The 23,114-nt window shown below is 38.1% G+C and overlaps 1 protein-coding gene across 1 annotated transcript in view; it reads left to right on the plus strand.

Annotated features, from left to right (window-relative positions):
- The window catches only part of dcst2 (DC-STAMP domain containing 2), a 53,972-nt gene that overhangs the window by 25,425 nt on the left and 5,433 nt on the right, over positions 1 to 23,114 (plus strand). Inside the window, exons 9-14 of the mRNA XM_028463816.1 lie at positions 12,041 to 12,198; positions 12,269 to 12,433; positions 12,790 to 12,957; positions 17,887 to 17,987; positions 19,033 to 19,100; positions 21,231 to 21,280. Of these exons, the coding sequence (XP_028319617.1) occupies positions 12,041 to 12,198; positions 12,269 to 12,433; positions 12,790 to 12,957; positions 17,887 to 17,987; positions 19,033 to 19,100; positions 21,231 to 21,280 (710 nt within the window). The remainder of the gene's footprint in view (positions 1 to 12,040; positions 12,199 to 12,268; positions 12,434 to 12,789; positions 12,958 to 17,886; positions 17,988 to 19,032; positions 19,101 to 21,230; positions 21,281 to 23,114) is intronic.

The following is a 23,114-nucleotide window of genomic DNA, read 5'->3' on the forward strand; positions in this document are numbered from 1 at the left end:
AATTTGGAGATTTGTTGATCTCCATTTACACTCAGCTCTTCTACAGTCAGATTTCAAATTCTGCATTATCTCAGTCCTCCTACAAGGTGTTTTCTGTGTTTGGTTTTCTCTTGGTTTTGATTGGAGCCACCACATCTATGACATTACAGACTTTTCTATTATACTCATCCAGAAGATCATCAACTGTCTCAGCACTCAATGTTGGTTATGTACCTTTTCTTTAAACACACCTAACTAGGGGGAACAGATGTTACAGTCTCTAGGTCAAAAAAGACACAGAAATGATCAGATAGAGCTAAGTCTCTTACATCAACAGCAGAGATATCAACACCTTTAGAGATAACCAGATCCAAAGTGTGACCTTGAGTGTGTGTCGGACCAGTCACATGTTGTATAAGACCAAAAGTGTCCATTAAAGCATACAGTTCTTTGGCAGTATTGTCCATGTTATTGTCTACATGAATATTTAAGTCACCTGTTATTATTAAAAAGTTGTATTCAGTGCATACAACTGACAGCAGTTCAGCAAACTCATCCATGAATTCTCCAGAATATTTTGGGGATCTATAAATGACTAAAAACAGAACTCGAATCACCTTTCAGTAAGAATGACATATATTCAAAGGAGATAAAATCACCAAATGTTATTTCTTTCCACTGAAATATTGATTTAAAAATGGCAGCAACTCCACCACCTTTCCTGCAAGTACGACACTTATTTAAATAAATAAAGTCTTGTGGTGCACTTTCATTGAGAATAGTATTACTGATACCATCATTCAACCACGTTTCATTAAGAAATAAAAAGTCCAAGTGATGTGTTAAAATAATATCATTAATTAGTAGTGACTTGTTAACAAGAGATCTAACATTAAGAAGAGCTAATTTTAAAGACTTTACTGGAGACACTGGTGGACTTTTTGGATGACATGTTATAAGAGTCAAATTTGTATCTCTATTAAGCTTTTTGCTTTTCTTTAATTTCACAATTTTACCAGTGTTACCTGTCACCACAGGAATTAAAGAAGCTGCATTAACTCCATAAGGCCCTGACTTTTTCTGGTTGTTCCTAAAAATAGAGCTATTGCAGTCTGGACCCAGCACACATCAGACCTGTGTCGCTCTAAGATGAACACAGCTGGCCTGAGGTGAAGAGTGATCCTGACTCCAAGACTGCTGTATTCTGTTGTGGAAAGAGCCATTCTTCTGCTAGTTAGCTTGCTACTTGTAGCTAGCTAGCTTGCTTCTTAGCTTTCCAGTTGAGTCAGCAAATACAAAAGCAGTAGATGATTACCTCAGAGCCAGAGTCAGGTGGTAAATGATAGAGTTTGATGTTGAAGTAACGTATAATTTCTCAGAAGAAAAAGTTCATGTTTATGTTACGGCAGAATTTACGGTTGACCTCATTTGAGACATGATTCATTGCTCTGGTTGAATGATGGAATCCAGGAGAAGCATTGATGGTTTTATATAAAAAATGTTTATTCTAAACTAAGAAAAAAGGTACAAAATGGAACAAAGTGAAACAAAATTAGCGTCCGTCCAGGCGGACGTCCGAAGGAAGTGCCGCGCCCCGCTCCAACAGTTTCAAAGCTTAAGCTTTTTATACAGATAAGAAAAGGTCCCAACAGTGAGAGACAAAAGGGAGGGAGTCAGATGCCCATAGTGGCAATGTTGGAGGATGATGAAGATGTTATGAGAAGGTTTGGCTCCAGTCTTTATCTGTCTTGATAAGTGTGTACGTCAGTGTATGTCCTTGGCAGAGACTGTGCTGCACTGAGAATAATACGATCTGTACTGTTTAATCATGATTCAGCTGTTCAAAAGTGTAAAGATTAATGGAGTCGTCATGTATTAAAACATGACAAATTGTACACATGAACATACATTTGAGGATATGATGATGAATATAAAATTTGCCATGACATTTAGTAAATAAATTCCTCTGTGAGCTCCGCTATGTGAGGTGAGCTACACGGATGCGGTTTTCTACAATTTTGCAACTTTATTGGCAGAAATATGAGCATAACCAGAGGTGGTAAAGACCAGGCCGTAAAAGCCTCAGGCTCTGTAGACCTTTTGCCGCAGCCTCCGGATATGAGTGTGGTTATAGATGCTATTGCTAGCTCAGAACAGAAGATTTTGGTACGCATTGACTCGAGCACGAAGGACTTAAATGACAAGATAGGGTCCATAAAGTCGGACTTGGCAAGCCAAGAAGTCCGTTTGCAAGAAGTTTAGTCAGGGTTAAGCAAATATTCTGACCGGACGGTAGAAGTGGAGTGCGAGGTTAGCCAACTGAAGCTACAGGTGGCTAAACTATCCAAAAAGCTCGACGACTTGCAGGACATCACCACGATGTAATGCCTGCATTATTGGAGTAAAAGAAGGCTTAGAAAAGTCTGGGAAAACCACAGAAGTGATTGCTACAATGCTGAAGGAGATCCTGGGCCTCAATTTTGTTCCGACATTAGACCGTGCGCACCATGTCCTACAGACGCAGCCTAAAGGTGGAGATACAAGTTTCACTACTTTCAAGAGAGGGAGGAAGTTTTTTGGCAGGCAAGTTCGGCTCTGATGTTTCTAGAAGGCAAAAAGATAAGTGTCTTTCCTGACTGCACCCCTGAGGTAGCCAAGAAATGAGCTGCCTTTTCGGAAGTTAAGCGGCTACTCTGGAGCTGCACGGATGTCAGGTTTTGGGCTTTGCTACCCTGCAACTCTCTGCATTACTATGGCGTCGGGTGAGTCGCAGCAGTTTACAAACCCATTGGCAGCAACAGAGTTTGTCAAGAAAGAACTTCTCAATGAGGGACACTAATGAAGGCCACAGATTGTACAGTCCATGATGGAGACGAGTCGCTGAGCAGAAGATGTGACGTCACGTCATTACAACGACGGATCAATAGGTAATAGGTCATTCACGACGGACATGGTCTTAAATTTTGTTTTGTGCCAGTTCTGGAGATATAGATATATATATCTTCTCGTGTGATATTGCACTGCAACAAATTTTTTTTTAGGTACTTAAGAATTTGTTTGTTTTTTATTGACGTATTATTATTATTATTATTATTATTATTATTATTATTATTATTATTTATATTGGCCTACTTTTACTTTTTTTTTTACGAGTTTATTGTTTTATATTTTCCCAAGGGACAATTTTATTTTATCTTCAATCGAAGTTTTGGAATCATATTTTATTTATTTATTTATTTATTTATTTTTTATTTATTCAGTTCATTTCCGACATGGTTGCATTCACAGAAATTCATTTGACATTCAGAGCAAAATCACATCATTGTTTTTTTTTTTTTTTTTTTTTTTTTGTCCTTTTTCATGCCGGAAAGGGCGACGGAAAAAAGCATTATGCTTATCCAGATCCGTCCCCTAATTTGAACACAGATAATTTTACATCCAACCTCGTTTCTTCCCCTTTTTTTTTTTTTTTTTTTTTTTTTTTTGTGATGTGTTCTCGTCTGCAGTCATTGTTCCTGCTGTTACTCCTCATCACAGTCTTTTTCCCCCGTATTTCCACGAGCTTTCTTTTCCAGTCGTTGTTTACGTTCCTCCAACTCTCCAAACGTGAAGTTCTTCTTCTCTCTGAGAACCTTCATATCCTCTGAGAGTCGCCTCAGCTTACGATCCATCCGGAAGGCACATGCACAGACACATACCCCCATCATTAGCAGGCCAAAGATCATGACTCCTAGCAGATAGATGTCCTCCACATCTTCCACTTCCAGCTGGGAGAGACAGAGCATCTGGCTTCTCCCTCGTGCGTCCACGACATATCCACTTGGGTATGTGTCCTTTGGACACGGTATTTCGTGCTGAAGCAATTGCCTCGTTGAGAAGATTTTGTCAATGGTGCTCAATGACCAGTTGATGAGTTCCATGTCGTTGCTGTAGAGTTCAATGGAGAGTTGACTTGAGATCTGTATGTGTGTAAAAATGTCCTCCTCGTTTTGTCCTTAAATTGCTTCAGATTATCTGACTGTTGTGTCTCTTTGTCAAGGCTGTTCCAGAGGTTCATGGCTCTATACACAGTACTATGTTTGCCAACGTTTGATATGATCCTGTTAGGTCTAAACACATTATTATGTCTGAATTCGTAGGGATTTTGATTGTAAGTGAAACGTTTTTGGATTTGATGTGGTAATTTTTTTGATGAAGCCCTAAATGCATGTATTTGTGTGTTATAGTGTATTATTTCTTGCAGTTTTAGGTATTTTGACTTCTCAAATAAATCGTTTGTGTGTGTGTTGTGTGGTACTTTATGTAAAATTCTTATAGCTTTTTTTTGTTGTTTAAATAGTGGTTCAAGATACGTTTTGTAGTTATTTCCCCATATTTCGGAGCAGTAATTTAAGTGCGATGCTATGAGTGAAGAATATATTGTTTTAAGTGATTTGGTATGTAGGATTTGTTGAAGCTTCCATAGGATGTAACTGCTTTTGGCCACTTTGTTTTTAACTATTTGTATATGTTTTTTCCAGGTCAGCTTGTCGTCCATCCACACTCCAAGTACCCTATATTCTTTTACTTGTTCTATTATTTCCTTGTTTAGTTTCAGTCTTATATCTCCTGTTTTTTTTCTCTTTCCAAAGTTAATGAATTTTGTTTTACTGACGTTTAGGGCTAGTTTATTTACATCTAACCATGTTTGAATTTTTAATAGTTCTTCATTTGTTGACTCTATTAAAGTGTTAATGTCTTTGCCTGAGCATAGAATGGTTGTGTCATCTGCAAACAATGTTAGTTTTAGGCAATTGGTGACTTTGAAAATGTCGTTTATGTATAGAATGAACAGTTTTGGCCCCAAAATTGAACCCTGAGGAACACCACACTGTATGGTTTGGCATTTTGATGTATATTCTTCAAAGTCAACATATTGTCTTCTATTTGTCATATAGCTTTTAATCCATTTTAAGGCGTTACGCTTTATTCCGTAATTTTGAAGTTTTTCTTCTAGAATATCATGATTAATTGTGTCAAAGGCTTTTTTTAGGTCCAGAAAAATTCCAAATACAAATAGTTTTTTTTCTAATGCTTCTCTTATATTCTCCGTGATGTCAATTATAGCCATTGCTGTTGAACGTCCTTTTCTAAACCCATATTGTCCTTCATGTAGTATATTATTGTCTTCTATAAATTTGTCGAGTCTGTTCATGAACAGTTTTTCCAGAATTTTTGACAGTTGTGGTAATATTGATATAGGTCGATAATTAATGAAATTACATTTTTCTCCACCCTTGTAAATCGGTCTGATTTTTGCAATTTTCATTTTTTCTGGGAAAACACCATTCTTGAATGATAGATTACTTATATATGTTAGTGGCGGGGTTATTTCAGCTGTTATGGTTTTTATTAGACTCATAGTTAGATTATTAACGTCTCTGGATTTTTTTGAGGTACAGGTAGTGATTATTCTGTCCACCTCTGCTTCTGTTACTTCTTCGAGTACAAGATACTTATCAATGTCTTTCTTCTCATTGTCAAAATGGTTCCATTTAAGTGTTGGGTGTTTATTTATCTCTTTCTCTATGTCTTTTCCAGTATTTATGAAAAAACTGTTGAGTTCTTGTGCTATTATGTTTTTATTGTGTTCTTTTACATTGTTTATTATAAAATGGTCTGCATTTTTTTCTTTGCATTTGCGCATGGTTATGTTATTTATTATTTCCCACAATTTTTTGTTTTTGTTTTTATTCTCTTTTAATTGTTTTTCATAATATTCCCTTTTTTTTTCTCTAAGTAAATTATTAACTTTGTTTCTGTATTTTTTATAACGTATTTCTGCTTTTAATGTTTTTTCTGTTATATATTTTTTATATAGTATGTTTTTCTTTTTGCATACGTTGGCTATTTTCTTATTAATCCATGGTACATTGTTTATTTTACTTTTGGTTGTTATTTGTTTCAAAGGGCAGCATTTATCGTATATTGTCGTTATTGTGTCTGTAAATGTGTCATATGCTACGTTCACGTCTTCTTCCTTGAAGACACTTTCCCACGTCTGTCTTTTTATCTGTTGTTTAAAGTTTTGTAATTGTTTTTCTCCTTCCAGTCTCCTGTATGTCTGTGTGTTATGATTTTCACGGTTCTTCTTCTCTTTTGCGTTTAGTATCATAAATATTGGTAAATGATCAGAGATGTCATTTATTAATATACCACTCTTTACATCTGTGTTTTGTATGTTTGTGAAGATGTTATCTATCAGTGTTGAGCTGTGTTTATTAATTCTGGTTGGTTGCGTTATGAGAGGTTTTAATCCATTTGTGTACATGCAATTGGCAAAGTCTTCAATGTGTGTATTTTTTAAAGGATTTAAAATGTTTATATTGAAGTCTCCACATATCAGTAATCTCTTATTTTTAATTTCTTCTATCATTTTGGTTAGTTTCTCATTAAATATGTCTATTTTACAGTCAGGTGCACGATACAAACAGCAGATTATTATCTTACGTCCCTCAGGACTTGTAATTTTCACTGTTATACATTCCATTACTTCTTCCACAGTTAAACTCAAAGACTCTATTATCTCCATATCTATATTTTCTTTTATGAATAGTGCTACCCCTCCTCCTGGCTTATGTAATCTGTTCTTATAGACAAATTTATATCCTTTTATCATAAAATCCATGCCTTTTTTTTCATTCATCCAAGTTTCTGATAGTGCTATTATGTCAAATCTATACAATGTAGAGATGTAATCCTTAATGTCTTCAAAATTTGCATACATACTGCGACAATTACAGTGAACAAGTGACAGACCTTTTTCGTTCTTATTTTCTACTTTGAAGTCATTCTCTGTGTAGTAATGGCTGTTCGTGTATTGTTTCCAATGTGAAAAGTTGTTTGGGTCCACTTCGTCTACTTGATTAATCTCCCGTTGTTGATGTTGATGATGTTGCGGATGATTTTTAGTGATTCTGTCCATATCCATGACCTTTATCAGTGTTCTTGACTTTTAGGTACCTCATTCGTATTTTTCCAGGTCTTCCATCCTTTGGACTAGAACGGGTTTTCCATTTTCTCCTCCTGGAGGTGTGATGTAAATCCTGCAGCCTCTGGTCCAGTTTTTCACAATTTTTCCTCCTTTCTTCAGTTGGCGTGCTTTCCATGCGATACTTGCATTCTGCTTCGTCAGGTTCTCGTTCATAAACACCATCGTTCCGGCCAGTTTTCTTCCTTGTCTCATTATTTCAGCTTTATATTTCACGTTGGTAAATGTAATTTTCACATCTCTGGTGTCTTTGCGTTTTGGCAGCAGCTGGCAGTAGTTGATGTTGTCTGGGTTCACTTCAATGCCTTTCGAGTCCAGGTAATCAATCACCTGTTCTTCAATCGATTTTTCGTCTTCGCTGGTCTGATCCTCAGTTTGTCTTGTTGCACTGGCGTAGCTCCTTGGCCTTATCTTTAGGCCCGTGATGATGACATCCTTTTCTCTTTCTTTTCTTTCCAGTTCTTCAACCCTCGCATCCAATGTTTTTATCTTTTCTGCATTCTTTACATTTTCTTCTTTCAGTACCTTGACATCATTCTCCAGTATTTTCAATGATTTCTCCAAGGCATTCGTCATGTTCTCCATCTTCGTAGATAGTTCTTGTCTTAAGGACATGAGATCCTGTCTCATCTCCTGTTTCATCTCCTTAATCATTTCTTTAAGCTCTTCTTTGAATAGCTTAAAGTTCTCTTCCATTTTTGGTGGCATGTCTGGGCCCAGTTTTCTCTCTTCAGATGTTCACAGTTTAGTCCTGTCACGGGACAATCGGTAGTTGTAGTAGTGTTGTGTTCAAGACCACACTATCTGAGACGGATAGAGGAGCAGTCATGTGACAAATCAATCAATAGTTCTTGTTGAGAAAGATTATTATTATTCTGGATACAGTGGAAACAGAAACTATAAAAAATAGTTATATTGTGAACCTGTTTATATTGTGGGGAACATATTATATACATAAATGTAATTGGAGTCTAAAGACAAAAAAACACCACTTTAAAAAGATAATAAAATAATATAAGACCTCTTTACAGTTATTTGAGTCATTCTGCGCATGTGCAACTTACGACGATGATGCGCTGGTGACGACATAATCCAAGATGGCGGCGGCCCGGACTACAGCCGACATTATGTAATAAAAGCCTTAAAAGACATGGATATAATGAAAATAGTGGATGGACAGATGCATAAACATGCAGACTTTCACACAGACGCACACAGACTTATTAAACACACACGAACCTTGGTAAATAGAACAGGCTTCACCGGACAGCAGACACTAGGACCCAGAGGCGGAGTAAGTGCGTCCCCCGTACTGCATTCACAGGCTGTAATATCATCAGTTTATTATTTTACCAGTTATTAGAGCTACTGTCTTTACCAGGGAGATAATATTTATTCATGGTGATTGTTTTCTGGAGTTTTACTGGGATTTTTACCGGTGATTAGTTCATATCTCCTTCTGCTCCGCGGTACAAACTGACACCGTAGCCAGACACACACACACACACACACACACACACACACACACACACACACACACACACACACACACACACACACACACACGTGTGTCACACACGTCACTCAGTCACATTAAGGAAGGTTGTGGTCATTATACGGGGTGGATTAAAGAATGAATAAAAGATTGTTTTATCCCGTTCTTCTCCGTGTTATTATCACATTATAAAAAAGTTTAAAAATAGCAGGAATTAGTGCTGGTCTCGAACGATCTTGACGGAAAATCCCGAGTCCGGGCAGCCTGAGTCTGAGACAAGACCGAGTCAAAATGCTTCAGAGTCCGAGACAAGACCAAGACCTTTAAAATTTGGTCTCGAGACCAAGACCGGTCTCGACTACCACAACAGTAAGTTGTAGCATGTTTAGCTATTGTGGGTTACTAGCATTCAGGGATACGATCTCTAGAGTTTAGTAGATCAACATTGGTATTTCAGGCTCTTTTTTCTTTGTTGTTTTTGTTCAGGGTTTAGGCGACAGGAACAAATTATATTTTTATCCCTTTATGTTACAGTTAAATGGGTGATTTGCAGGGCAACACCTGTCTCCGCTTTATGAGCTGGAATGTAAAGGGTATAAACAATCCGATTAAACGTACAAGGGTTTTCACACAAAGAAAATCATTATATTCTGATGTTATGTATCTTCAAGAAACGCATCTCCGTTTGAATGAACAAAATAAACTAAAAAAAACCATGGATTGGGCAGATATTTAGCTGAAAGCATGATGATAAAACAAGAGGGACTGCTAATTTAATTAAGAAAGGAATTCCATTAATACAGCTAGCAACAATTGGTGATAACAGAGGTAGATATATACTGTAATTGTAATGGGTAAACTGTATGAGATTATTTTGGCAAATAAATACAAACCAAACTATGATGATCCCAGTGTTTTCTCCTCCTTAATGGGGATTCTGCCAGACATCACAGATAACCAATGAATATTAGGGGGGGTTTAATTTTCTGCTCTATCCACATATAGATGGATCCAATCCGGGACCAAATAGTAAACTATCAAAAGCCGGCACAGTTATTCACAACTTTATGAAATCCTATGCTCTTGTGGAACCATGGAGAAATTGTAACCCAATAACAAAACAATTTTCCGTTTTTTCTCCTGTGCACTGCACATATTCAAGGATTGCTTTTTTTCATTGTAGATAGAGAGATTTTACCAAATGTGACTGGCTGTCAATACAACAGCATTGTCATTTTGGATCATTTTCCTGTACAACTTGATATCAGCTTCCCGGAGTGCCCCAGACCTAGGCGGACTTGGCGTCTTGACCCTTTATTGTTGTCATATGATTCATTTAAAAATATGATTTCTGAACAAATTATTTAATGGACCTCAACCAAACTCCAGGAATGAAGATGAGTATTTTCTGGGAGGCTTTTAAAACCTGTATTAGAGGTCAGATAATTTCATATTCAGCGTTCCAAAGAAAAAAAGTATAAACAAAAACTTTCCAAACTGTCTGATAATATAAAGGAAATAGGGTCTATCGTAGAAAATTGTTATTAAATTTTGAATTTGAAGGGCTGTCTGTAAAACAAACAGAAAGTCTTTTTTTTCAAATCAAAACAAACTTTCTAAGAACATGGGGAAAGGGCTGGGAAACTTCTTGCACATCAGATTAAACAATCAGTAGTTTCAACACGACCTCTGAAATCTGTAAAGCTTTGGGGGAGAAAACCGCTGATCCGAATGCCATTAATGATGAGTTACTTTTATTGTGCTCTTTACAATTCTGAATCTGTTGATGATATTTGCCTAACTAACTTTTTAGATGGTTTACCTATTCCGCAGCTTACTTTTGAAGATAAAGTTCAAATCAACAACTACTGAAATTGTTCAGGCAATTACACCATGGCTTTTGGATATTGTACTCCTCCCCTGTTGCTTCTGTACGTACAAAAAAACATGACTTTTGAGTTTTTTGAATTGCACAGAGGATGTAAGCAAGGCTGTAGTCTCTCTCCTTATCTGTTTGACTTGGCAATTGAACCGCTAACTATAGCCCTCAGAGACGATTGGGAGGTTATGGGGATCTCCAGAGGAGGTAAAACACACAAGGTATCCCTTTACGCTGACGACTTGCTGCTGTATATTTCCAACCCTATTGAATCGGTGCCAAAATTGCTCAACATTCTTGATATGTTTGGTCGTCTCTCAGGATACAAATTGAATTATGCAAAAAGTTTATTGTTTCAAGTTAATAATATTGATAATGATTCAGATTTTCCCTTTAAACTGGAAAAAAAAAAGTATTTAAATATTTAGGAATACATATTACACGCTCAATGGCAGAGCTGTAAGCTCAGAACTTTGACATACTGTTGGAAAAAACAGTAGAGGATTTCAAAAAGTGGGCAACGTTATCAACATCCTTAGCAGGCAGAATAAATATAGTCAAAATGGCAGTTTTGCCAACATTTCTCTGTGTGTGAAAATGAGGGTGAGATTTAGACACAGATGGAATGCCTTTGGTAACTTCATCATTACCTTATATACCTATAAAAAGGTACAACTAACCAATCCAATTGTAAAGACCTCTCTTAGGATATGGTTATTGTTTAGAAAAACATTTCTCCTCCGAGAAGTGAGTAGGTTTTTCCCAATATAATTTTTTTTACCATCAATTACCGATGAAGCATTTCAGATTTGGCATAACAAAGGCTTGAAGTTTGTTCATCAGTTGTTTTCAAATGATGGGTTTAGATCATTTGATGTTTTACTTAGAGATCATGATATTCTGGGGTCACATAAGTTCAGATACTTGCAAATACGCAGCTTCACAAGGACATTGTTTTCTTCTTTTCCTTATTTACCATCTAAGAATCAAGCTGATTAAATTCTGGAATTGGACCCTTTTGACAGGAAGCGTGTATCTGTAATGTACAAACTGATGCGACAAACAAAACCTTTACTGTGGGAAAAAATAAAAAATGTTTGGGAAAATGATGCTGTTTTATCAGATAAGGAGTGGAAGTCCTGTTTGACCCGTATACATACCTCCTCTCTTTGCATCCGCCATGGTTTAATTCAGTTTAAAGTACTTCATCGCCTTCATTATACAAAAGAAAGATTGGCAAGAATGACGTCTGGGGAACCATGTTACAGTTATATGTACAGTTTTACATATATGTAGTTAATAATTACAAAAATATGTTTATTATCAAGCTTTCCCACATTTGACCATTTTTGAGAAAACTGAAGATGAGGGCTATACTGACTCAGACGTCCACACCAAAAATATTAAAACCTCTATTTTCATTGATTAGGAATAGATAAGAAAGAAATTAGATGATAGACAATTGCTTATAGTGTATTTTGTAGCTGATTTAGGACCAGTTGTCATAAGAGATGCTAACAGAAAGCTAACACAAGAGGAAGGTTGACTTTTATAAGGTTATTTATTTCAGGCTCAGTAATTGTGATTAATTATAATTGAACTTTTGTAATTCAGAATGTAATTGTAATTGACTTGGTGTGTGTGTGTGTGTGTGCAGGGCAGTGATGTACAGACACAATTATCTCCATCAGATCGGCTTTGATAACTTTTACATCAGTGCTCGATTCAGGGAGATCGACCGTCAGATAACCTCAGAGGGCGGAGCTTCAGTCCTACCAATCAGATGCAACGAGGCCAAGACCTACATCACACCTCGTCAGTGCAGCGCTGTGTGTGTGGGTGGGTGGGTGGGTGTGTCCTGCAGTAACCCCTCCCCCTCTTGCAGTAACGTGTCAGCTGACCTCTAAGGAGTGGAAGTCTGCGTTGAAGGGCGTGGCCACGGTGCTGAGGTACCTCCTGATTGGTGGCCTGGTGGTGGTGCTGGACTTCCTGTTGTTCTGGATCCTGGACCAGGTTCAGCACCTGGTGAAGGCGGACGTGGTGGCCCGATGTACGTCTATCTATGTGTGTGTGTGTGTGTGTCTTTAGGCGGTAACCATGGCAACCTTCAGGGTTGAGGTCATTTAGATTTTTCAATTACAATTATAAATGAACATATTTTAATAAATGTTAACTACGTACAGTATGTGTAAGCCATAGAACTGTAACATGGTTTCACAGGTTTGCATTTAATGAAATTATTATTAAATTAATTAATTATTGATTGACAGTTTTTATTAAATTTCCATTATGAGTACAACAGAAACTGATTTTTTTTCAATTATGATTACAATTATAGTTACGCCATAATTATAATGAATGATCAATTACACAATGACAATTATAACTGACCGTCCTTGCCTCCAGCTCCGGTCGTGGTGTCGGTGGCTGTGAATGGCTCTGGTTTCTCCTCGTCCATCATCAGAGACCTGATTTCCTCCTTCGACATCCTGCAGACAGGAAACATCACCGTCATCAGCAGGAAGTGTCTGAAGAAACCGTCAGAGCCCAATCAGATCACATGTTTCATCCTCGGTACCAGCACTCACACACAAGGGCTATGTTTGTAATCGCACACTGACATACTAAACACTCAATACTATACTTAGTGCTGTCAACAGATTAAAAATATTGTGCCGTTAATTAATCATGCTCTGTGATTACACAATTTAATTCATCTCTTTTTTAATTTCACCTTAGAAAAGCTGAGAAATGCCCTCAACTTGAGGTATTTCAGTTTAAATTACATTATTGTGACAGATCGAAACATTGATATACAACAAAGTGGCTTTATTAAGTCGTTTATTGTTTTTAACAGACTTGAATGTGAGACTATAAAGGGCTGCCGACACATTTAGTTTAGACCATCAGGGGAATATTGATGTGCAATTGTGTCAATTTCCAAATAATAGAAAGCAGAAATTCCATCAATTCAACTTTATTTATATAGCGCAAATTACAACAAAGTCATCTCAAAGCGCTTAGCAAAAAATAGAGTCCTTAGTAAGAAAGAAAGAACCCAACAAGATCCACATGAACAAGCATTTAGCGACAGTGGGAAGAAAAAACTCCTTCCTTTTTATAGTTAGAAATCTCCAGCAGAACCAAGTTCAGAGGTGGAGAACATCCGCTTCGACTGGTTGGGGTTAGTGAACAGAAGAGCAAACAGAATAGGATAGAATGATAGACCATCCCAGTGTTCCAGACTAGTTGAGTCGCAAGCCATCGATCAGGAACCACCAGCTCCAACATCAAGACACCTGAAACAGAAAAGAGAGCGAGGAGAAGGCACTGACTGCAGGAAAAACATGATACACTTTGATACACTCGTTCCTAGTGGTGAGGTTAATATTAAACGTCTTGCAGCCTCCTCCATGCTCTGAAATGCTCCCACTACAGACAAGGTTCTGTCTTGTACTGGTCACACGTGATGATATATGAGGTGGACATCAGTGTAAATGGTGTGAAGCAGTGTGAGCAGTATGATGGGTTATGCAACGATGGACAGAAGTGGTCGGTTGGCTACAACCCAGGACACAACTGTGCCCATTAGAGTTATGTGTAGATGGTGGATTGTGTTTGAATATATTGTTGGTGTTCTGCTAGATAATCTTAGTTTTTAGTTCCTAAAATGATTCAACAGAGCTGTGTCTTTTGGTGAGCCTGGCTACAGTGTTGAATAGAAACCAAGGATTATTATTGATTTCCTCTGTTTAAGTTGAATAATAAGAGGTTCTAGCTTTGTGGAGAGCTTTATTATAAGCTACAAACTTTCTCTCCAGGCAGTATGAACTTCTACCATGTTTAAGGAGAGCCACTTCCTTTCTCATTTTCACGATGCCTGTTTTAGGAGACGTAATTCAGATTTATACCAGGGGGAAACCTTTTTATGAAATATCATCTTCTTTTAAGCGGGGCAACAGCATCCAGAGCTGTATACAATGACAACATTGCACTGTTGATAAGATTTGAGATATCGTATGGATCAGAGGTAAGCAATGATGGAACTAAATCTTTAAATCTAGCTACAGCTTTTTCAGACAGTGATCTATAGGGATGTAACGATTAATCGTAAGGCAGTTAAAAATCGATTCATAGGTATAACGATTCACATCGATGCTGTGAAAATTGAATCGCAGTACTTTTTTAACCAGCAGAGGGCGCTACCCAGAAGTGTTGGCGGCGAGCAAAATCTGCTAATACTTTCTTTCTGGCCGCCTTCTACTCTTAAACATATTCATAAATGATTCATTACCCATTTAGCACCCAAAGAATATCTGTAATATTACGTGAATATCTGTAAAAGTCACGTTTTTCTATTAGCTCTGTCTGCTAGCATAGCATCTCTTCTTCACTGCAAAATATCTGCATGCCAACCGACCACTGGGTTACCAGCGCCCTCTGCTGGTCCAAACAAATATCTGACCTAAATACAGTAAAATGACTGCTTTTTTGTTTTTGTTTTTTTAGTCCAATTGTTAAGGCACAAAATACATTTTCAGTTGCACTTTTAAAAAGAAAAATAACTATTATGCAGTTTTGTATCGTTTACTATAGAACCAGAATTTAAATAATAAGCTTCTTCTTCATTTGTATTATTCCTTTATTTATTTCATTCAAGATTTATCTTTAGTTAAATTGCATTGTTTTGAATAGTTTATCAAGGGATTCTTTTGACAATGAAAAATAGTATAGTATTTTCCCAAAAAAAATAAAGGAATATTTTTCAGTCATTTATATACAGTCCCATTTTGTAAAATAAATCGTGAGAGAATCGTATCGTGAACCCAGTATCGTGAATCGAATCGTATCGGGAGTTGAGTGAATCGTTACATCCCTAGTGATCTACTATACTGTACTCTTCTCTCAGAGTTTAAGCAGGCTAAATACAAAGGATAACAGGAAGTTATCTGAAATAATAGAATTTTGAGGATATATTGCAGTGACGTGCCGTGAGCACTAGGGTTGGATAGGCAGGGCGTTGCAAATCGAGACCATCAATGTCAACACCAATGACAATTACATATGTTTCTGCTGGCAAGTGTTAATTCAATTCAATTCAATTCAACTTTATTTGCATTGTTACATTATAACATTGAGGTGGAAAAGCTCCGCTGGATGCCAGAAGAGCTCTGGTGAAACTCTTTCTTCCCAACATGCATTTGGAACCTACAGTGATAAAAACCTGAATCACACTGAGGATAAATATCTTTGTAGATTCTCCACCTTTAAAAGTTCTGAAAACATTTTAAGTGAGAAAGTAGAATATGAACATGTGCTCATTTGATCTATAAAACTCACAGAAACATATTTCATGCCGACATTTCAAAGATTTTCAGAGACCTTCCATTGTGTTACTGATGAAACTTCTGGTTAACTTCAAAACAAGAGCCTTATTTACAATAGCGTTAAAAAACTAATGGAAGACAGGAAGATATGCTTTTATTTTGAAAAGGGGATGTTTGATTTTTAGCTTGAAGCTGGTCCCAGGACAATTTTACATTCCGCTCGCAATGCATCATGGGGAGGTTGAGTATGACTAGTGTGTCTACTGTGCACACAAAATGTCCCTATCTAGTATACATCCTGGTATTTCTCACATCTCTTCATACTATCTAATGTGAACGCACTACATACTCATTTTGACATCAGACTTATTATGAGTAGTACGTTAGTATGACATTTACAACATGGCCATACAGTAGAATGTGTTCTTGGTTGACTCTCCTTCTTTGATTGGTTTCCTCATGTTTCAAACTCACAGTAATTTCCGATCTATAGGCCGCTACTTTTTTCCCACGATTTGGACCCTGCGGCTTAAACAATGATGCAGAAATTTTTTCCAGTTTTACAAGATTCATGCCGGCAAAAAATTGAGCTCCGTCCCACTGAATCATTCTGATCAGTCATTTTGTCACGCACACACCCTGGACTCTGAGGCAGATGGAGAAGCTTACAGTACGTAAGGAGAACTGACAGACGGAGACGGAGATCAGAACAGCCTGGATCAGGGTTGGGGTCAATTACATTTTTCAGTTACAATTATGTCTTCAATTATCCATGTTCAATTACAATTCAATTATGATTACGCTGACCAGCATTTTTTTATTTACAAATCACGATAATTTTTTTCCTCCTGAAAGTCAATTACAATTACTCTCTCAATTATTAAATGTCTTAACCATTTTCTTAAATCAGCTGTGAAATACACTGTAACAGTTATCTGTCATTTCATTTGTTTATCATCTTGTTAGGCTTAAATCAAGGCTATACTCCTTGAGTTATTTATTTTTTTATAAAAAAATATCTTCATAACAGCCAATCTATGTTAAAAAATAAAACAACTGCACTTTGCGAGGTACGGCAGACCATGATTCTTGCTGAAAAACTGTAATAATACCTTCTTCCTGTATGGGTGTGAAGATTCACAAGTTATTATTCACCATGGCAACAGAGGAATGCACACCTATAGAATGCAACAACCAACCCTGATTCACATGTTGGGATTAACCCACCTTTAGGAGGTAGAGCAGACAAGGATGCTAGTTGAACAATTGCAGCCCAGGTTGTGCATGTGTGAAACCATAGGGTTGCCTATGGGGGGGGGGGGGGGGGGGGGGCATTGTGAGGCTTGAGTAAATGTTAAATTCCTTGTTAAAGAGACCTCGTTGGTCACGCATGTATTTTGTAAGCAGGGACAAGGTTGGCCTAGAGCAGTGAGTGCTATCTGATATGTGTAAACCATAAAATTACAAAGTCAATTATCTAAACTCAATTACAATAACAACAGCAGCACATTTTTTCAAGTACAATTTCAAATACAATTGTAATTGTAATTAATTATTAATTACACAATTACAATTATAATTGACCCCAACCCTGGCCTGGACACAGTAAGAGTCAAGCAGTTCATTATAGAAAGAAACAATAAACAGCATAAAGTTGCCAAATAAAACGTTCACGACTACATCCACGTTTTGACTGGACTCGCTGTGATGGCTCTGCGGTAGTGCACGGTAAGAAGAACAGACGAAGTGGTGTATTAGTCTGGATCCAGTAAAAAGTGACCATAAACAGCTGTAAATGGGTATATATGTAGACGTGGAGCAGTGAGGCTGACACGTCACGTGAAGAAGGAAACTTATCAGTTAAACACAAAAACCTTTGTATATAACAGCCCTCCTATCTGCCCATTTTGATTGGCCGAGTCATCTGAAGGGCACCCTCATCAGCCAATAGAGTCTAGCCACCAATGTGACGATGTGGCCTTTGTGTGGACTTTTCTTGGTAAATTGCTAAATTATTGGAATACAGCGGTGCGTTTTATAGTCTGGAAATTACAGTAAATGTCATGTGATGTTTCAGCTTTCTGCCCATTGGTGGATGATGTGTCCTCTCATGTTAGTAGTGTGGTATAAAACATGCTGACAAATATTGTGTTAAACGTGTTGTTCTGCACCCCAGGGTTCCTGCTGGGTTTGGCTCTGCTGGTTTCTCTGATTGGAGGATTGATGCAGCGCCTCCGACGAATCATCTGTGCTGCTTTCTATCCAGAGAGAGAACTGGCGCACACACACACACACACACACACACACACACACACACACACACACACACACACACACACACACACACACACTATATGATGTCCCCACTGTGATAAAGCTGTGTTATCACGGTGGGGGCCACAAAATGTGATGGTTTGATTCAAAGGCCATATTATAAGAACTTCTGTCAACATTTAGAATCTAATCTAAAGTAGATATTAGAATCTAACCAATATGAACATTATTTTGCCCCCAAAAATATATATATTTTTTTGTTTTTCTTGTCATTTTGTGTCTGTATTGTCATTTATTTTATTTCCTTTTTATTTATTATTATTATTATTGTTTCTGGTTTGTTTTTTGTTCTTTTTCTGTTCTTCACACCAACTGCCAAGTTAAATTCCTTGTGCTGTTTTTAAACTGTACATGGCAAATGAAACCTTTCTTGATTCTGATTCTGATTTTGGGTGTTTTCTGTACTTTTCTGCTATTTCTGTGTACTTGTGTAGCCATATTGTGTAATCTTTTGTCATTTATGTGTTTTTGGAGTCATTTTGTGCATTTACTGTTGAGGCTTAGATGGAGGGCCGCATGTGGCCCCCAGACCTTCAGTTGTCAAATGTCTGAGGCAGGCAAGTATAAACCGCACCAAAAAGCAAGGCTCCCTAGGCCATGTTTCTTATGAATCCAATGAGTGGCTTGTGACGTTTAAAGGAGTTGAAATGGAACAAAGTCGGTGAACATAATGAAGAGTTGTCTTTAGTTTGATAGTGTGTGTACAGTTTGACCAGTGCAGTGCATAGAATTGACGTGTCCATACCAGTTTCAAACTATGGCTGAAATGTTCCCACCAATATTAAAGTTGAAGGGGAAAGAAGCCTTAGTATCACCCTCTGAGAAAACACAGCATGCACAGAGAAATAAGTTCAGATGATCCAGCTGAACCACAGAGAGCTGACTTTAGCTGTCTGTGTTAGTTTGTTGCTCAAAGGTTACTGGGCAGCTGTGGGAGAGGTTGGAGGATTCATATTTTAGAGGAAGTGTGTCTCATTGTGTTTTTCAGGAGAGGATCCTCTTCCTCCGCCAGAAGATCCTGGATGAGAGGAGGGCAGAGCGTGAATCCATGTGGAAGTAAGGCTGCAAAATTAATCAAATTTTAATCGTGATCATGATTATGGCCTCCAGAATTAAATTTACCTGACGCAGTAAGACACGCCCTCTCAGTCAGACGGTCAACGCTGGCAGTAACAGACCACTGCCTGCTCAACTACTATATAGAATACACAGCCCACCAGCGTAAACACACAGCTCCACAGCTGTTATACTCACAACTGTCCCTGATCTACTGCCACCGCGGCCTCACACACACGTACAAAGACACACACCCCAGCGATAAGTACATGCACGTTTGCGTACACGCAGATACAAATGGAGATACACACACTATGTGTCTGTATATACACACATTGGTTGATGAACCTTCTGATTAGCACAGAATCTGCTCTTTATAGAACCTCAGAGTCAAAAAACATCACAGCTACAGCTGCTGTTTCACACACGGAACATTACACTTCCTCATTAAAAATGTCAATCATTGCTCACAGAGGGCTGTGATCGAAGGAAACCCTCCTCCCTCCTCTCAGCTTTCAAAGGAGGGGCGGGGCCAACAGTGAAAGTTGATGACGCAGGGCAATCTAAAGAATCAGTTTCAGCCAATAGCAAAATTCACTTGTTATAGCCGGCGTTCAATCCTTAGAGAGCAGTAACTCTAAGTGGGTTTGAGGTTTAGTTACTCTTTGAGGCTTCATTAAACTACATTAATGACAAACGAGCAACGCTTCAGCAGCTTTGGGTCACTCTGTAAACTAGACTGATGAGAGCGAGTCATGTGGAGCAACCAATCTGCAGCGCAGCTTATTTACTGGTTTTATTCAGAAAAAGCAACATGTTGATAAGCTCTGGGCTCAGCCTGGTGTGTTTACCATAAGCCCCGCCCCTCTCTGCTTCAGCTGTGGGCTCAGATAGAAATAAAACATGGCGGTGTCAGTCTGTATGATGGATCCCCCCTTGTTTTTCCTCACAAAGGATGACAGAACCAAACAGGTCTGGCCAAGTTCGGACACACATGTAGGTCACGTCAGCTGTGCGTGCGCTTGTTGCCCCTTGAGTGTCGGCGCACACAACCTGTGTGACTCTCAGCAACAAGTTGACATGATAATACTCCTATAACTTGAAATGGAAGTACGCGGTAGTCAAGAAAACTGGAGAGTTTTAGGGTTTTTCAGGTGGAGAGGGTGCTTGTGTTGCACATGTACGCCCCCGTGAGTTAAATGACATAAGTACCTGAATTGGTTATTAATTAATCCAGCAGAGAATCAAGACAGAAAATGTTGACAAACGCTGTTTCTGGCTCAAAACCTGTAGGTTTAAGCTTAATGTTCTTAACTTTTCTTTATATGCTGTAATTGTTTTCAAAGAGTTGCACCCTGAGTCTGTAAAAGTGTGTTTATAGTTAGCCTGTTGTACATTTTACATTTTTGGGTATATTTTATAGTATTTATCATTATTCTTGTTTAAAGCTTTTCTTTTGCACTCTAAACTATTCATATATTGTTCAGATGTTTTTTCCTAACATGAATAATTGTGACTAAAATTTGTATCCAAGTAATCACGATTATCATTTTAGCCATAATCGTGCAGCCCTATGTGGATGTCTGAGAAAGGACAATGTCCAAAGTGTCTGCTGTGATGGTACAAACATCCCATCATCTCCTTCATGGAGACTAAATCCTGAAGCTCTTAGCCTTTAATCAGCCCTGAACAAATAAGGATTCAGTGATTCATTTGTTTTTCCACAGTTTATATCTTTTATTTTGAAAACTATCCAGTCCCTCCAGAATCTGTCAGTCATGAATCCTTACATTTTTGGCCAATTTTCCTAAAAACAGGACATGGGCTACAGTGACTGACTGAAAAGTGATTATGATGAAATCATCTACTGATGTGCACAAATGTAAACACTCTAAAGTCAACATGCTGCTCTGACTCTTTTCACTTTCAACACCAAACACAGAGTAAACGATGTATGTTGACAAAGTCAACAAGCATCATTTTTCTAACGGCATCAGTGTTTGGTTCATTTTAGGATTTTACAGATGTGAAAACACTGAGCACAGCTACGGCTAAACCTGTGATCCTTACACTGACCTCTGTGTATCTGCTGATTGACCCTCTGTCTGTCTGTCTGTCTGTCTGTCTCAGGTTACCTGGAGTTACTCACCTGTCGTCCTGTTTCTCTGCGGACTGTGCAGGTAAACACCCTCTCACACACACACACACACACACACACACACCAGAGGGGTGTTCCAGAAAGCGGGTTATGTTCAAACTCTGAGTATATTTTGGGTCAAATAAGAGAAAGTTTCAGATTCAGATTCTTGAAAGCGGGGTCAGTTCAGAGCTTAATTTGGACCGGATCCTGCCGGAACAAGATCCGGTACCTCCCAGATTTTGACCAGCACTTATTTGATTAGATTTAGCATGTCATTTTTTATTTTAATTTTTTCAACACTTCATTTGCTTTTAAGAGTATTGATTGCATGTTTAAGTATTATATTTGCACAGCTGTGTCTTTTATTGAGTTGAAAACACTAGAAATGTCATTGTACATACAAAATTAAAGGTAAAAACTGAGCGCGAGTGAGGAAGAGCGCTGAGAGGACTGCTGCATCGAGAGGGCTGATCACTTCTTCTCCGGTCGTACGTTTACAGCACTTATCATAGACAGAGCCGCTTTTACATTTAATATATCAACTTACAGAGTTACTAAAGGATGAGTTCACTCAGAATGTAGGCTTGTTCAAGGGGTTAACCGCTTTAATTTTGCCCCGGTAAGTTAAGGAAGTGTACAGCCCTCCCACTGCAGCCATCTCACAGTAGCGGGAGGGAGGGGCTGCTGCCTCAGCTCTACAGACAGTGACGTCCAGGGGAGTTGTTGCTTGAATTTGCTTAAAAGGTTAAAATTTTTCAACTATCAAATCATCCAAGTTGCCTCGCTTGACATTGCTTCATTTACATTGATTTTGAATGTATTGAAACATGGCTGATTCATCATTCTTTTAATAAACATTAAGGTTAATTTCTTGTTTGTGTTCACGTGATATAATTTAGTAAGCAAAAGGTACTTTTAAAAACTGTATTCTGTGACATTTTTGCCTCTCTCTTACTGCCGGAACAACACGTGGCCTGATGATTTACAAATTAAGCACTTGGTAAGTTCTACTCTGAGTATGTCACCATGGTAACATTCTCCATGAACTGAACCTGCTCACTGGCAGGTTTTGACTGAGAAACCCTGGGCTCCGCCCACCTAAACACTGCTACTCAAGGAACACTTTCATTTACCTTGACACTAACCCTGACACACATTTGTAACATCACACACCACAGACGTGCACTCACATTGTTACAAATGTTCTGCTGCTTTATGTTGATTTACAAACCATGGTTTTCTTTCCAACATTAGGGATGCAGAGCATTTAGGGAAAGGCTCTGTATGCAGAGCAATCAGAAAGGTTGATCTGCATTAAAACACCTACTGATGTTTTTTATAAAGCTCCCTGGGAACAAAATGTAATTTGGCTTTATCACTTTTTCATTTTGATATATCAATTTAAAGGAATAAACGTGGCCGCACACTCTCAGATAGATTTAGGTTTATAATAGATATGGCAGTAAAGGATGGACAGAAACAAGGATTACAATTTATTGTCTAAAAATAAAATCCCTTTAATACCTTTTATGTGTATAAAATATTATTTATTTCATAGAAATAAAAATTAATATAAAAAAACCCACAAATAGTCACCGGGGCACGACGACCACGAACGCAAGCAGCAGCAGGGGGAAAAACCAGTTTGGCCACAGAGCGCTCACTCCATTCCGTGTCCAACACTCTCATTCTCACACACACACACACACGCACGCACGCACGCACGCACGCACGCACGCACACACACACACACACACACACACACACACACACACACACACACACACACACACACACACACACACACACACACACACACACACACACACACACACACACATTAACAACGAATAAACAAAAGCACGCTCAGTGTG

This window comes from Gouania willdenowi, chromosome 13 (assembly GCF_900634775.1).
Source record: "Gouania willdenowi chromosome 13, fGouWil2.1, whole genome shotgun sequence".
NCBI lineage: Eukaryota > Metazoa > Chordata > Actinopteri > Blenniiformes > Gobiesocidae > Gouania > Gouania willdenowi.